At 42.9% G+C, this 14,474-nt stretch overlaps 2 protein-coding genes across 8 annotated transcripts in view; both read left to right on the plus strand.

Annotated features, from left to right (window-relative positions):
- The window catches only part of CFAP74 (cilia and flagella associated protein 74), a 38,120-nt gene extending 37,792 nt beyond the window's left edge, over positions 1-328 (plus strand). For all 7 annotated transcript variants that reach the window (XM_030508206.1, XM_030508207.1, XM_030508211.1 and 4 more), the window contains one exon: positions 34-328. In XM_030508206.1, coding sequence (XP_030364066.1) covers positions 34-147 — 114 coding nt within the window. In that variant the 3' untranslated portion in view covers positions 148-328. The remainder of the gene's footprint in view (positions 1-33) is intronic.
- Positions 329-2,737: 2,409 nt separating this feature from the next.
- TMEM52 (transmembrane protein 52) lies at positions 2,738-12,545 on the plus strand. Its single transcript, XM_030508215.1, has 4 exons — positions 2,738-4,480; positions 5,313-5,357; positions 6,771-6,940; positions 7,581-12,545. Exons 2-4 carry the CDS (start codon positions 5,326-5,328, stop codon positions 7,940-7,942), a joined length of 564 nt encoding a protein of 187 aa, XP_030364075.1. The 5' UTR covers positions 2,738-4,480; positions 5,313-5,325; the 3' UTR covers positions 7,943-12,545.
- The last annotated feature ends 1,929 nt before the right edge of the window (positions 12,546-14,474 follow it).

Raw genomic sequence — 14,474 nt, forward strand, 5'->3', positions numbered from 1 at the left:
AAAGGTTGGTTTTATGTATGGATTTTTTTGTAGGATGATGACCCTCCACTTGTGACAGCCCTCCTGGCCTTAAAAGGTGACGTTAAAGAATCTTACCAAATCCTCTTCATGACAAAAGTTGTGTCTGCGTATGCTCCCACTGAGTGAGGGAACCAAGCTAAGTGAAAAGGAAGGCAGAGGCCTTTCTTACTGGGAAATCAATGGATCTCAGTTGGTACATGGGAAGATTTTGAGACTGTTGCAAATGTAAGGGGAGCAGAGAGGTGGTAAGGAAGGCAACAATGTAATATTTCTGCTTTTTTCCTGATAAAATTCTACTTAAACTCTGGTTCCACTAGTTTTGTTTTCAAGCTGACTCAGTGACAATAATCTGGTGGTAGAAGAAAGAATTAATGAGGGCCCCAAGTAGAGACATCTGCTGTTAATCACAGGGTCTGCTGAAGGTGAGCATTCCCTCAGGAGCAGTACCTCTTTTACATCTGCATGGGTGAGTTTCAAACAACATATTTTTCCCCAATTTCAGATGCATTTTAATGCATTTGGAAAATTTTTGATTTTCCCTTTTAAGACCAGAATAAAACCTCAAGTTTCCTCTGCATCATTTGGCCAGTCATTTTTACAATACACTGGAAAATCTTCCTGATAACACATGGTCAGGAAGCAGTGACTGTGCTGTTCACTGAATTGTTGGGCATGGTTAGACGCTAGGTCATGGCTGTCCAGGAATTTCCTATTTCTACATTTGCTTTCCTCTGAATTCTAAGAGCAGATCTCTGCCTGTTACTGGGGAAGCTGGATTGTCCTGCAGGTGTAGCTTCTGTCAGGAAGCTGTAGCTGGTTCAGAGAAGTGAAAAGTACAGAGGTACACTGCTCTGTACTTTGGAATGAAGGGACCAGGACATTAGCAGACATCTAGAAACACAGATAATCTTTTAAATCTTGTATCACTCTTTCTTGAATCACAGTGAGTCTGTGGCAAACTTCCCTCAACACCACTTAAAGGCATACTGCTGTTTAGCCCTGGGTAGCTGGTAAAATTTAGGTTATGCAGGAATGAAATAGAAACAGACTAATGGTAACTATCCCTATAGTAAAATGTGTCAATCCTGTTGGACTGCAGGAAAAGGCACTGAAACAATTGTCGCAAGCAATGTTTTAACTAGAGGAAGCTTGTGTAACTGATGAAGAGGAGTTCCTTGTTTTTTCAAAAGACAGTGTGTTTCATAGAACCATGGAATCTAGAACGGTTTGGGTCAGAAGGGACCTTAAAGCTCATCCAGTTCCAACCCCCTGCCACAAGCAGGGACACCTTCCACTAGACCAGGTTTCTCCAAGTCCCGTCCAACCTAGCCTTGAACACTGCCAGGAATGGGGCAGCCACAGCTTCTCTGGGCACCCTATGCCAGTGCCTCAGCACCCTCACAGGGAAGAACTTCTGCCTAAGAACTCATCTCAATCTCCCCTCTGGCAGGTTAAAGCCATTCCCCGTTCTCCAGTCATTACAGATCCTTGTAAAAAATCCCTCTCCAGATTTCTTGTCAGCCACTTTAGGTATTGGAAGACTGTTACAAGATCTCCCCTGAGCCTTTTTGGCTCCATTCTGATCTGTTCTCATTTAATAATGGATCAAGTGGCTGTGAAGTTACTTAGCTCTTCAATCTGAAGATCTGCAGATGCTGAAGCAGTGGCCATCACCACGGGAGGCAGCAGGGCTGGGAGCGGGTGGCAGTGCCAGTCAGGGACAGCATTGCCCTCATGAGCGGCACAGGGTGTTCCTGCTGGCACAGCCAAGCAGGCACACAATGAGGTTTGTGTGCCAAGCGGGCACACAATCTCCTGGAAGGGAGATCGAATGCACACAACACAGAACTGTTCCAAATAGTGCTGCACAGCTGGCAGTTACCAAAAGCCAGGGAAGTTTTCAGAAAGCAAGGAAGGGCACATTGTGCTGGAGTCAAAGGGTCGTTTTAGGCAGTTAATTTGGGGGCATCCATTATGTGAAAATCCACTGGGTTTCACTCTTGGAAATGTAGAAGTAATGCTTGAGAATAAATTAGTCTCTTGATTCTCATAACCACATAATGCACTGAAAATAAGTGTAAAATTACCTACTAGGAAACAACAGCCCTCTCTTAGGAATCTTCCACTTCACAGAGGTCATATACTGTGAAACAGCATTCAAGGGATTGAAAAAAAAAAAAAAAAGTAAAAAATATAAAGAATACAGGTAAAGACTGTGTTGACAAAATGCAGAGGTAGTTTGCAAGAAAAAGAAGGTGGCTTACTAAGCAGAAAGAAGGTGTATTACAAGGAGTAGCTGGACAGTGAATATGAAAGATGGGGGCTCTGGGTGCACCCACTTGGTGGTGGAGGCCAGAGAGTGAAGCATACAGTGCTGGACAAGTGCCTTCAGAAAGTGAAGCTGGTTTGAAAGAGCAGCTGCCATTGACCAGCTTCAGCCATGATCTGCACTGAACTGAGCCTAAAAGGTAAGCAGAGGATATAATCCATTTGTAACTGCATTCTTTGGACATGATCTTGAAAACTTACGTGAATAATTTCACAGACTTGAAGTGAGCATCACGCTCTGGGTTTCACTGGCCAGAGTTTCTGCACTGAAAGCTAAACGTGTTCCTTTGCTCGAGGGGGCGCTGAACCATGGTTGCTATTTCTGGAGTACTGAAAATAAAGAAAACTGTGCTTGCAATACATCAGCTGATGTTCTGCAAAGCTTTTAGGGAAATCTGAACAGGTTTTATTTTCTTTCATGAGAGAGAAGCCTGTTATTTTATTTCAGGCCTCGAAAGTAATCATGTTGGACTTCTTGGGGGCATAATGGCTGGTCCCTGCAGACCTGGGTTCTCCTTTCTTATTGATTTTGTTCTTTTGGCACACACAGCCCAACGTGCTCAGCGCTTGTGTGAAGTGATATGTGAGCAATGAGAGAAGCAACCTGATGTGAAAGGGGAAAACAAACTGCCTGATGTTGGAGAGCAGATCCACTGTAAAACTGACCGCAGGATGCAGACTGTGCTGCTTCACCTGCAACACAACTCAAGCTTAGAAAGAAAAAGCACAGTAACATTTTCTGCAAAATGTTGCCCTTGTGTGTTCCGCTATCATTGGAATGAGAATTATGTTTCACCAAGGGATAGAAAGCAGTGGGATCCTTTCCAGGAAGAAACAACTACTCCTCTGATATATTTGCTGTAATTCTTGGGCTTGATTTAGCACTTTGGTTTACCACTCTACTGAAGAATGCAGTAAATCAGTCTCCCTCACGAGACATCTGACAGAAGCTGTTTCTTTGACTAAGCTGACTGCAGCGGAAAAACCAATGCCTACACCCCGTGACAGTTCTCTTCACTTGACTAAAACCTCTTGCTAATGTGCGTGGATGTTGAGCAAGCAAGCCAAGGACTCCTAAACCAGAAATAACTACACTAACTTCACGTAGATTAACATAGTTAGTTTTGCTACATTTTAAATTGGTGCTGAGCCTCTTTAGAATCTTCACAATATGAACTTGCGCTATCAGTCCACTGAGAATTCAGGAATTCTTCTGAATATTATAATTTCACACTGAATTTTGCAGTTGTCTTCACTCTTGGGCCACTGGACAAAAACTCCTGCACTTTCAGCTTTGGATCTAAATGCCAGCATATACTACTTGGCTCTGATGCAGTTCTAGTGCAATAAGAAAGCAATTCACATCTGTGTATGACCTTTATAATCCTTAAAAGCCCTAACTAGCTCATTTCTAAACCAAAGGAAGTGAGAGAATACATCCCAGTATTACACATCTCTTATTAATGCATGTTCTGCTTATCCAGGGCCTTTAGAGATTGCTTCACACTTACGAATGCGGCTTTTCCTAGTGAGCAACGGTCTCATGACCCTGAGCAGTCTTCGAGGAACGCACTGTAGTCACTGCGCCCCACGCCATCACCGAACCCTGCACCACCGCTTTGGAGCCTTGCGGAGCACGACTAGTGAATGTCTCCTGGAGAACAGCCAGCTGCGCTGCCCAGGCGGAGGAATCCGGCAGCTCTGCCCCTCCTCGCCCCGGTACTCCCCGCCGCGCGGCCCGGCGCTCGGAGCGGCCGCTGGGGGAGGCGAGTCAGCGCTGGGCCCCGGAGAGGGCCGGCCGTGCGCCGGCGCCGGGGCGGTCCTGCAGCCGCTCCGAGCCGAGGGCAGGGCTTAGGGAAGCCGCTCCCGGCACTGGGTGAGGGCTACCGGGGGCTGTCTGTCCACCCGACCCCGGGGGCGGCCTCAACCGGGGCCACCGCGGCTCCCCGGGACCTTCCGCTCCTCCCTGAGGAAGCTCCGCCTGTTGCGCGGCCCCGCGGAACCGGCTGCTGCGGCGTCCGCGACCCGTGAACGAGGCGTTTTTCCTCCGGCCGCGTGCTCAGCTGGTTGGGTTTTCCATTTCCCAGGCATTGCTCTGTCCTTCTGAGAGTAACTGCGAGAGCTCTGGCCGGTGAGTAAAGTTTTCTAATGTCTGTCACCAAACTGTTGCCTTCACAACCGAGTGCCAGATTAGAACTGACAGCTGTCCGTCACTGCCACTTTATGATTGTCAACAACTTACAAATCTGGCTTGGCTGCCCTTGCTCTGTACCTAAGGTGAACGATCCTCTCTTTTAATATGACGTCGAGGTGTCATCTGCCAAAAAGCAGATGCAGATCCTCTTGGGCAGATCCTCTTGTGCAGATCTCTTCTGTGCCAGAGGATTCAGTTACCTGAAACCTGTAGCACTCAATTCAACACGATAGAGACCTGCAGTACTGCTGGAGCAGCCACACTTCTGAAATGGCATAGAAGCTGTTCTTTTTTCCTTGTACCATAAGTAGATCTGAAAAAAACCCACATTTCTGGCTGCATTTGAGCTATGAAAAAGTAATTTGAAAGTAACTGTGGGGAGCAGGCAGTTGTCTTAGGCTAGCATTTTCAGGCTGGCCTATGGCATTAGGTACCTTGTCTTAGTGAACTTTAAATAACTCAGATTTGGTTTTGGAGATGCCAGCATTTGTAGTTCTCTCTCCTAAGCAACAGCAAAGTACCACTTTGTATAAACATTTATCAACTCAGAAGCTGATTTTTACAATGGGATTATTTGCATGTCCTCAGCTAGAGTAGTTTTACAGCTATGAAGAACAGTCCCCTGAAAGAAACTCTAAGAGGTTTTGCCCCATGCTTTTGCTAATTGCTTTACCTTCTTCACCTCAGAAATGGTGTGAAATTTATTCCCTGTCATAAATTTGCTGTTTGTAGATATTTAAATCAGTGAATCATCTGCCTTCCTTCACAGATGCCCTCAGAACATGTCTAATTGGACCAGTCTGTGGTACATTTGGTAAGTTTATTGTTAGTCTTACGAACCCAGAATAATTTGAAAGTTCTGATGAACAGTATTTGCAGTAAGGCAATGGAAATGCTCTGCTCTTGGGCAGGAGGGAGGAAAGGGCTTCTCCTCAGTGTTGTGAAAGCTGCCAGTGGAATATATTGCAGATGAGCCCACAAGGGAGATAAGGTGTCAGGCGGGTATGGCATTTTACCAAGGAGACGTCATCTGCCTTTTCTGGGTACAGCTTCACTGCCGTCCTGTTTGTCCTGCTGAATCAGAGAGCTCTGCAGAGCACTCGGCACTGTGGTGCCTCATGCACTGTCCACGGCTATCTCCCTCACGGGACAAGAGGTTGTTCACTGGTTGTGAACTCCAGCCCTTACAAACCTGTTCACCAGCTGTTTGAATGACTGAAAGGGGAAAAATAGTGACAAGTAAACGGGTAAGCTTTTGGCATGGGTGATTCATCTCCTGCCTAAGACAGGCATTCTAGCTACTGAAAAACCCTAATGTTGTTTTTATAGTTTGCATTCTGCCAATGTATTCACGTTTCTTACGGGCAAGTACTACCTTTGGTTTGGAAAAAAACCCAGAATGCTACCAAGGCCATTTCTACACATATTTAGGCTGGAATATAACTCTTAACAAGGAATTCAAGAACATTGTGTCATGGTTTAAGCTCAGACAGTAACTCAGACTAAAGTCAAAAACACAGCACTGCACCAGCTACTAAGAAGCAGAAAAATAACTGTTACAGCTGAACCCAGGACGCACGTCACACAGTAATTCTTGTCAAGCCACTTCAACTTTGTCCTTGGGTCTACTTCTTTACAGCACTGTGAAGCATTTCTTATTACCTCACCTTCTCATGACACATCTCACTGCTCACCTAGCTCATGAGAGAGTGGATTCACTTGAGAAATTGGGGAGTGGGAAGGTAGAGTTTCAATTGAGAACTTGAAACACCAGCGCCTCCACCTGTGTGCATTACAAATTATTAAACTTTGTTAAACAATGGCTAGAGATAGAATTGTGTTTTCAAGACATACTGCAAAATCTAATTTCTGTGCTCATTTATTAATACAGATCCTAGACTTATGAAAGCTTGTACTGGCATTTCCCTCCAAGTACATACCATTCTTACAGTTGAAAGCGGAGCCATTCTTGCATACAAGAAAATACAACCCAAGATAATTAACATTACGGCATCTGTGAGCCAGAAGGGATTGTACCCATGGCCACAGCAGTACTTCAGCTCGTGATAAAGTGTTTGTGATCCAACTTTCCAACTCAGGATCCAGAACCCATTCAGAACTAACCTAGGAGGTTTGGCCTTTCACCCATTTAGAGAGAAATTGTATTCAGCTCTGGAAGAAGAAAAATATAAGCAATGAAGTTTGGTGTTCTCCCTCCTTCTCTAAGGTTAATCTTGCTGGCTCTGTTCCTGCTCCTGCTCTGCGGGATCACAGCGAGCTGCATCAAATTCTGCTGCCGAAAGAAGAGGCTTCCAGTGGAAACCTTCTCTAGGCACCCTTATGATTTGACAGTTATTGCTATTGACAGTGACAGCACTGCCCATAGCACAGTGACCTGTAAGTATGTGCTGGAAGTATCTGCTGGGATTCAGCAATGCTTTGCTATTGAACATGTACCTGGAATGCTGTGTCCAGTCCTTCGGATAAGGGGGACTTTCTGATGTACTCCCCAAACAACTTTCAGCCCCAAAGGGTGGGCAGGAGAGACAAAGGGGGGTCATGAGGACACCACAGTAAGTGAGTGCAGAAGACAAGCAGAATTTAACTTGTTCATGGTGGATTACCCACTTACATGTTGTCTCCCATATCTGTTCTTATTGCCATTCCCTCATTTTTTAATTTTTCTGCCCTTCTCTGTGTCCAACTATTCCAGCCACAGTTATCTCTAATGTGAGGAGTTGTTCACTGTTGTTCATGTATGAACCCTCTGTTACAACATACATGTACTGTGTCGGGTATTTCACAGTCATTACTGGGTGTTGATACACAGAAACATTTTTAATTCTGACTGATTTCTTTGGGAGAATGTATAGTTCCTCCATAGGTAATTTTCTATACTGATAACTTTAAGTATATAGTGCATGACACCACAAAAATGAATCCATAATTTCTTGGAGAAAAGCAGGATTAGCCCTTTATATATCAGTGTTCCATGCAGGTGTTTAATGCTTGATTTTTTTCATTCCCTTTTTCACAGCATACAGCTCATGGCAGTACCCTTTAAGTGCCCCTGTTCCTTCAGTATTTGTGGATATGGATAAGAACACTGTGTCCCTTCCAGCTTACAGTCTCTATGCAATGGAGTTGCCACCTTCTTATGACGAAGCTGTCCAAATGGGTAAACAACACATCGAAGTACCACGAATAAGCCAGAAATGCAATGACATCCCTGGACAGGTGGCATCCGGTGGGATGAATCCCGTCCAGTATTCACCTGATACAAGCAACAGATATCCAGCAACACAGGCAAATTCAGGAAATTCAGAAGGTGCAACACAAGAACAGCTGCAGCTCTGTGACTTGTTTCAGATGGGGAGTAAAGGAAGGGAAGGAGAGTAAAAGTTAAAGAAGACATGAAGAGTTTGGTTTTCCAAGTAGGTTATGATGGAAAGATGTTTCCTTTCATGCCCTTGTAATGATCTGCCAGTTAGAAGAAATTTTTTTTGTGACTGCTATTATCTCCTGGTAAAGCTTCTTCAAGGATATGAAATGAAGTAAAAGGGCAGCAGTTTAAAAATGCCTATAAAAGTGGGACAAAGCAAAAGGGCAGCAGTTTAAAAATGCCTGTAAAAGTGGGACATGAATTGCTTGTTCACCTTCTGATAAAAATAATAAAAATATTCCTTGTGTCCAGCATATGGCAATAAAAAAGGGCAGAGGAATTTTGCCATCTCGGGAACACACACGAAGAGTCAGAACAGTACAAACAGCAAGTTGTTCCAGTACAGAAGCTTCCCACATCGGAGTGGAAAGGGGAACCCTAGCAAGTCACACAGAATAGCCTCTGTAGTTTCTCTTCTTTTGAGAACATTAACTGCCCAGAAAATGGCTGAAGTGCAAATTGCTGCATAATGGCCCATGCTCCTTAAACTGCAGGACGAGGACAAACAAGGACAGGAATGCCTGTGGAGGGAAATGCATTAAGCTATGTTCCACAGCCAGCCACAAGGAATGAGGCAGATGAGAAAAGATACTTTCTTTATCGGTCATGAAACCCAAAGGGATTGTTTCTGAGTTTTTTTTAAATCTTCAAACTTCTATTTTCAAGGTGAGCTGGCTTGTGGGCAGGACCCTTTTGCTACTTAGTTTTTCCAGTTAAAGTACAAATTAGTCTCAAAGAGACACTTTCACGCATAGTTAAGCATTACTAATGTGTTTCAAATTTTTCAAATATTTCAAAGATGGCTTTATACCTTATTATCTGCTCAGGTGTCAGGGTCACAGTCAGTACAGAAAAGAAGAAATCAAAGATTCCTGGCAGCTTTCACCAGTTTAGTACTTAGATGGGCCCAGTCATGTGCAGGATGATACAAAGCATGCTCTGGCTGTGCCAGCTAGCATAAGTTATAACTACAAAATACTATGCTACAGTCTGGGCAATAATCCAAAGAAATTACTCTTTAGAGGTGATTCTTTGTGAAGTACTGATAGCAAGGTTAACTGCTATGCATCATATTAAAACTGGGAGCTTGGAGTTGATTCCAGTGATTTCAGCCCAGGCAAAAATATGGGCTACGAGAGGCCTTTTTTAAAATGACAGCTCTTTTCCCTTTCTTGCCCCTCCAGTATTCCAAACAGTATGAATTTTTTCCAATCCTGAGTAGTTATTTTCTTTGAATCCACTTCAGTAAGGTGCTAATTTGTCTACATTTAAAAACATGAACAATCTGCAGGATGGTTCATTGCTGTGGGATTATCTATGGGATATGAGCAAGAAAGAAAGTGCTATGTCACAGTTAATGTTGACTGACCTTCTACTAACAAGAATATGACTGATGGTCATTTTTGCTGAAGTTGCTTTGGTAGCTGTGAAATGGGGCTGCCTCCTGCAAATATTTAGGTGTCTGTCATTAATAAGTAATAGAAGTGGTGGGCACAAAGTCTTGCACAGCTTCTAGAAGACTATCCTGTGACAAACATTACTGCAAGAGCTACCCTGGAAATGAGCACTAATGATTTAAAAATTGAGATCTCTGCCAGCCAACAGGGCTGAGTCTAGAATCTCTGCTACACATTCATGGTGTGCGAGCTGTTTATGAGTCCATCTTCGTAGAGAAGTGTTGGTTCTGTGTTTAACTTGCATAAAGCTTACTGTGAGGGTTGCAGGGAGAGATTGATTTAACAAATCTGCTTCTCTTCTGTCTCATCTGTCATTCTTAATTATACTCCTCCTGTTTTATTCTGCCCTTTGCCTTCCTTTTCTGTGTTAAGATGGAGACTAGGCATAACCCAGTGTAACTACTTGGATGTCTCTAACTGGAAAAGCAATATATGCCCAGTCCTGGGTTTCTCCGAGTCACAAATACAGCAGATGTATTTTTAATTATAGAACTTTTCCATCAGGATAGCACTCAGAAACAAATCCTATGCCTTTCGAAGAGGAAACATCTGTTGGAGGGAAATGGCCGAGTGCTCACTCGCTAATAGAAAGAGGAATATAAACCCAGGCAAATGAAAAAACAGAGACTGTCACAAGAGGGCAGTCCTGCACTTTCCACTATATTACGCTATATCACCACTGGGAACAGCTTTGTAGCCGAGGAGCTATCGGCGCTACAAAGAGGCGAGGGCGCTTCTTAGGCTCGGGTTTGCTCAGTTCTCCAGAGATCACTCAAGGACTGAGCTTGCTTGAGGAGGATGGGAGAACAATCACAACGGTTTGACTTCCCTTCATGCTTTTGCTTGCACAGTAATGCTGAAGGAAGTGAGTTTCTGTGTGTGTATGTAGGAAGCAAGTGTCATTTGATACAGCATAGTGAATGAAGCACTTAGTTTTTTCCCCGGCTTCCTAGGAAGAAGGGCATAATCTGGTGTTTTCTTTCTAACACCTAACGAAAAGCTTTTTGTCTTGCCCAGGCTCTTGCCTTGTAACATGGTTCATTAATTCAAACAAAAACTACTTATTAACGTAAACTCCTGACCTAATCAGCCTGCAGGAGCACAGAATTTTCTTTGCATGTCAAAAGCAGCTCAGTTGGCTCGTCAGTAGTGATGTCTCAACCCTTTATCACAATCGACTGGCTCCTCACAGAAAGTTGGTAATCAAAGCTGTCCCCAGCCCTTTGTCTTTGAGGAAGCAGATTCACCCTGCAACTGTTCATTATTTACATCTCCACTTAACAGGTTTCTTCAGTTCAACAGCATTGCAGAAGTTATACCCCTTCAGCTCATGACTAGGGGATTCACAAATTCTGTTTAAACTCCTGCAGCAAACAAAGAGCTCTCTTCCCATCTTGAGAACAGTTTCTATTTGCGTAGTAAATCCAGTTCATCAATTAGTATCATTAGTTGCATGTGGGAACACAGAGAGGGAAAATGACCCTTTAACAAACTAATGTCAGATAAAAGAATTAAAAGGGCCATCTCCTGCATCCTGGTTTAGACAAGCAACAGCTTGGAAGTGTTGCTCTCATATGCCTTACATACCACTAAATAGCAGGAAGTAGAACGGAAAAGTGTCCATTGATCATCTGGGTCATTTCTGTTTAATTGGATAAGTTGGAAAAAGACAGACCTTCTTGTTACTATATATAAAAATAAGCTTAGTAGACAGCTTTCACTCAATGTATATTTTTGCAATGCGATGGAAAGGAACACTATGAGCTCCTAACCCTACTGTATGGTTAGAATAAACTTGTTTGCTGTAACTGATGTTTTAAAGTTCACTGAGAAAATCCAAAAATGTGGAATGGAGATTAATGCTCTGTCTTCATTGCTCTGTCTTCATTCTTACTGCTGTTTTCCATAGAAGTTTCTCTCTTGACTTTTGCTTTGTGTTCTGCAAAGCTCTGTTTACTTTTGGTGCAGGATCTGACTTTGTAGTCCTAGAAAACTTGTTTTGTTGTTGATGCTCTTACTGAGGCTCAAACAGCAAGTGGGATACTTTCAAAACCTAGGCATTGTGTTCCTTTGTGTTTATTCTACTGAGCATGTAAGAGGGAAAGGACTACTCTTAAAATTTACTTGTTCTTACTGGGTATTGTGATTTGAATTTGCTCATTTGGCACTGCTCAACATATAATTTTTCTTCTCTCATTTACCCAAAATGATCATTTTGCCAGTTATTTTCTGTTGTTATCCGCTGGCTGTGTGAAAGAACTTATGATGGGGAGATGTACTGCTGGAGAAGTTGGTGCTTACCTCACTGTTGTCAGCTTGCAGTCCTGCCTCTCCTCTCACACACACATGCACTCATCATGAGCACTTGTGCTCAAAAGGCAAATGCAGACTTGGAACTAAATTGCCTCAATAATTCATAGGCTTTATAGCCCAGAGCAAATTATACCTTGGCTCTGTCATGAAATTCAGGTTGCAAATCCCTTTATAGCCAAGCGCATTAACAATCTAAGTAAAGCGGTACATCTATAATGGCTTTTATAATCGACGCATTATAATCTTTGGAGAATATTAAGTGGTAGACCTGCAGCATCCAGACTAGAGCATCAACAAGTGTCTGGACACAGTAAGAGTAAGAGAAAAAACATTTCTTTTTCTGCCTTGTGGCTGCCTTTGTCTGCATTGCTGCTCCCAAGCAGCTTAGAAGGAGGTTTGGTTTGTCTGTTTACTGACTGCCATTCAACTTTACCAGATGCAGTTTTTGAGGGAAAAGAATCACTGTTGTTGCCAGTCTGATGCGTGGGACACTCAGTCACATGTGTAAAACCTGCTTACTTAGAGAATAAAATAGCTCTCAGGGAATCAGTTTCCAGATTCTTGCTCTCAGCTGTCTCCTGGCTCTGATTCTATCTTTACCTGTTAGAACTATCTTTACTCAGGGAACCAGTTACTAAATTTGCTGCAAAAGCAGAGGTTCTTTCCTTTACCCACAATTAAAATTCAAACTGTGAGAGAAGCCTTTGGATTCTGTTCAGAGCAGACTATGAAACCAAAGTATCCCAGGGGAATTGTGCTCTATAAAAATAAAGACAAATGTTTTATGAAATATTACATCCTAAGGTTAAATTCAATGCACACACACACACACACAAAAAAAAAAAAAAAAAAAGGAAAATCTTAGGTGCAACCCACATCACTGGGAAAACATTTTGTTCTGGTCAGTCAAAATTTAGAGTATAAAATGCCAGAGCTCTTTTTATCTTACTGGGGACAGAGGGAAAGGAGGCTGTAGAAAAGAATGAACCACTTGCAAAGATTTCACATCCTTTTGGAATTACAAAGCTCACTTTGGGCACTTGGAGAAAGGAGAAAATTAATTTCTATTTCTAATCTAGAAATGCTTTAATCTGTATGAAAGTGTCTAATCTTTACTCCTTTTTTTTTTTTTTTCCATCCCTGCTTTCCCAAGTAGCTCAAAAGGGAAACAAAAAAATAAGAGCCAGATGTTGTGCATTGTTTCTTCTCTTTCCATGCTAACAGTTCATGGCACAAGCTACTTCCTTCCCACATATAAGGAAGTATAGTCCTGAAGTATTGCCCTGGGAAACACAGCTCAGCTACCTGCTCTGCCACAGACATCCCATATGACACTGGTCTGTAAAACAGGCACTGTCTTATCTTAAAAAGAATTTTGAGGATGAATACACTGAGCATGGGCTGCACTGTCACAATTAAATCCAGGCACAGTCAGAGCATGACGAACTTTGTGTAGGACTCACAAGCTCAGAAAAAACCCTTCCTGCTCCCTCGCCCTCTTAAGGAGGGAATCTGGAGAAGAAGCTTGGGCAAAAGTGTGAGGTTTAGGAATAGCCTCTGGACTTCAGGTGCCAAATCCAGCCACTATTACAACATTCCTAACTAGGAAAAGCAGCTGAGGGGCAAGAAATTTAAAAGATAGGCCCAGGATCAGTGTGAGGTGCCTGATGAGGTGATAGCAGGATTTTTTTTGCGAGATTGCTGGCCTGCTTGGAATCAAATGTCATGAGAGATACCGCCACAGAAAAAATGTGAAAAAGAATGCTACTTCTTTATCAGTTTGTAAGAGCATTTTATTTCTATAACTTCAATTTCTCTCTTGATGAAACTCAGCCTTTGTTCTGTAATGTATAATCGTTTGGTCTAGTTTGGAAGTCTCTGTAGTCTGCTTTCCAAACTCTCCACACTTATCAGATCAGACTTGGCAAGAAGTTTTGCTCAGCTTCACGGGGTAAGAGATGCTATCCTTTTTAACCCTGAACCACTTGCCAAGTGGCTGCATCCCTTGTGAAAAGGCAGTTGTTGGAGACACACCAGTGTTCCATGAAGAAAGATTCTACTTTCTATTTCCTTCTAGAAGTTGTTCTGCACTGCACATAAGGTCTCATCAGCTGTTTTTAAAGGCAAAATAGGTGGGATTAGCTAACCAGAAGGCCATAAAATAAGTACACCATTTGTATTTGGAGAACTTGTCCTTCCACCTGTTATTCTACCTAACAGAATATTCTACTTTCTTCCACGAGATGGCACAAGTGAGCCTGAGTGGCCTATGGGAATGTCTGTTTTCAGGCACGGTGCTGGAAGGCAGCGCGTAGGGTCGACTAAATTGTGTGAGAAGATTATTTGGAGGAAAGAGAGTTATACACTTATATTCCTTACTTTAAAATTGCACATCTAGAGTAGACTTTTTCATCTTCATAAAAGGTCCCTCATACCTCCTGCAAAACACTGAAACTCAACTGACTTGGGCCACATGGGGAGCGAACAAGTTTATGTTGTTATTTTTCACTGTAATAACACAAAAAAATATCTGTGATAATAGGTAGGGCTAGTTTTCAACTAGAACAGCTTGCTCAGGGCTTTGAATTCTCAGGGGATGGAGATGCCACTGTCTTTCTGAGCAACCTGTTCTAGTGTCTGACCACCCTTAGAGTAAAAGTAGTGTTCTGATTGGTTGAGTGGAATTTCCTGTATTTTGGGTTGTTCTCACTGCTTCTCA

This window comes from Strigops habroptila, chromosome 16, assembly GCF_004027225.2.
Source record: "Strigops habroptila isolate Jane chromosome 16, bStrHab1.2.pri, whole genome shotgun sequence".
In the NCBI taxonomy this organism is placed as follows: domain Eukaryota; kingdom Metazoa; phylum Chordata; class Aves; order Psittaciformes; family Psittacidae; genus Strigops; species Strigops habroptila.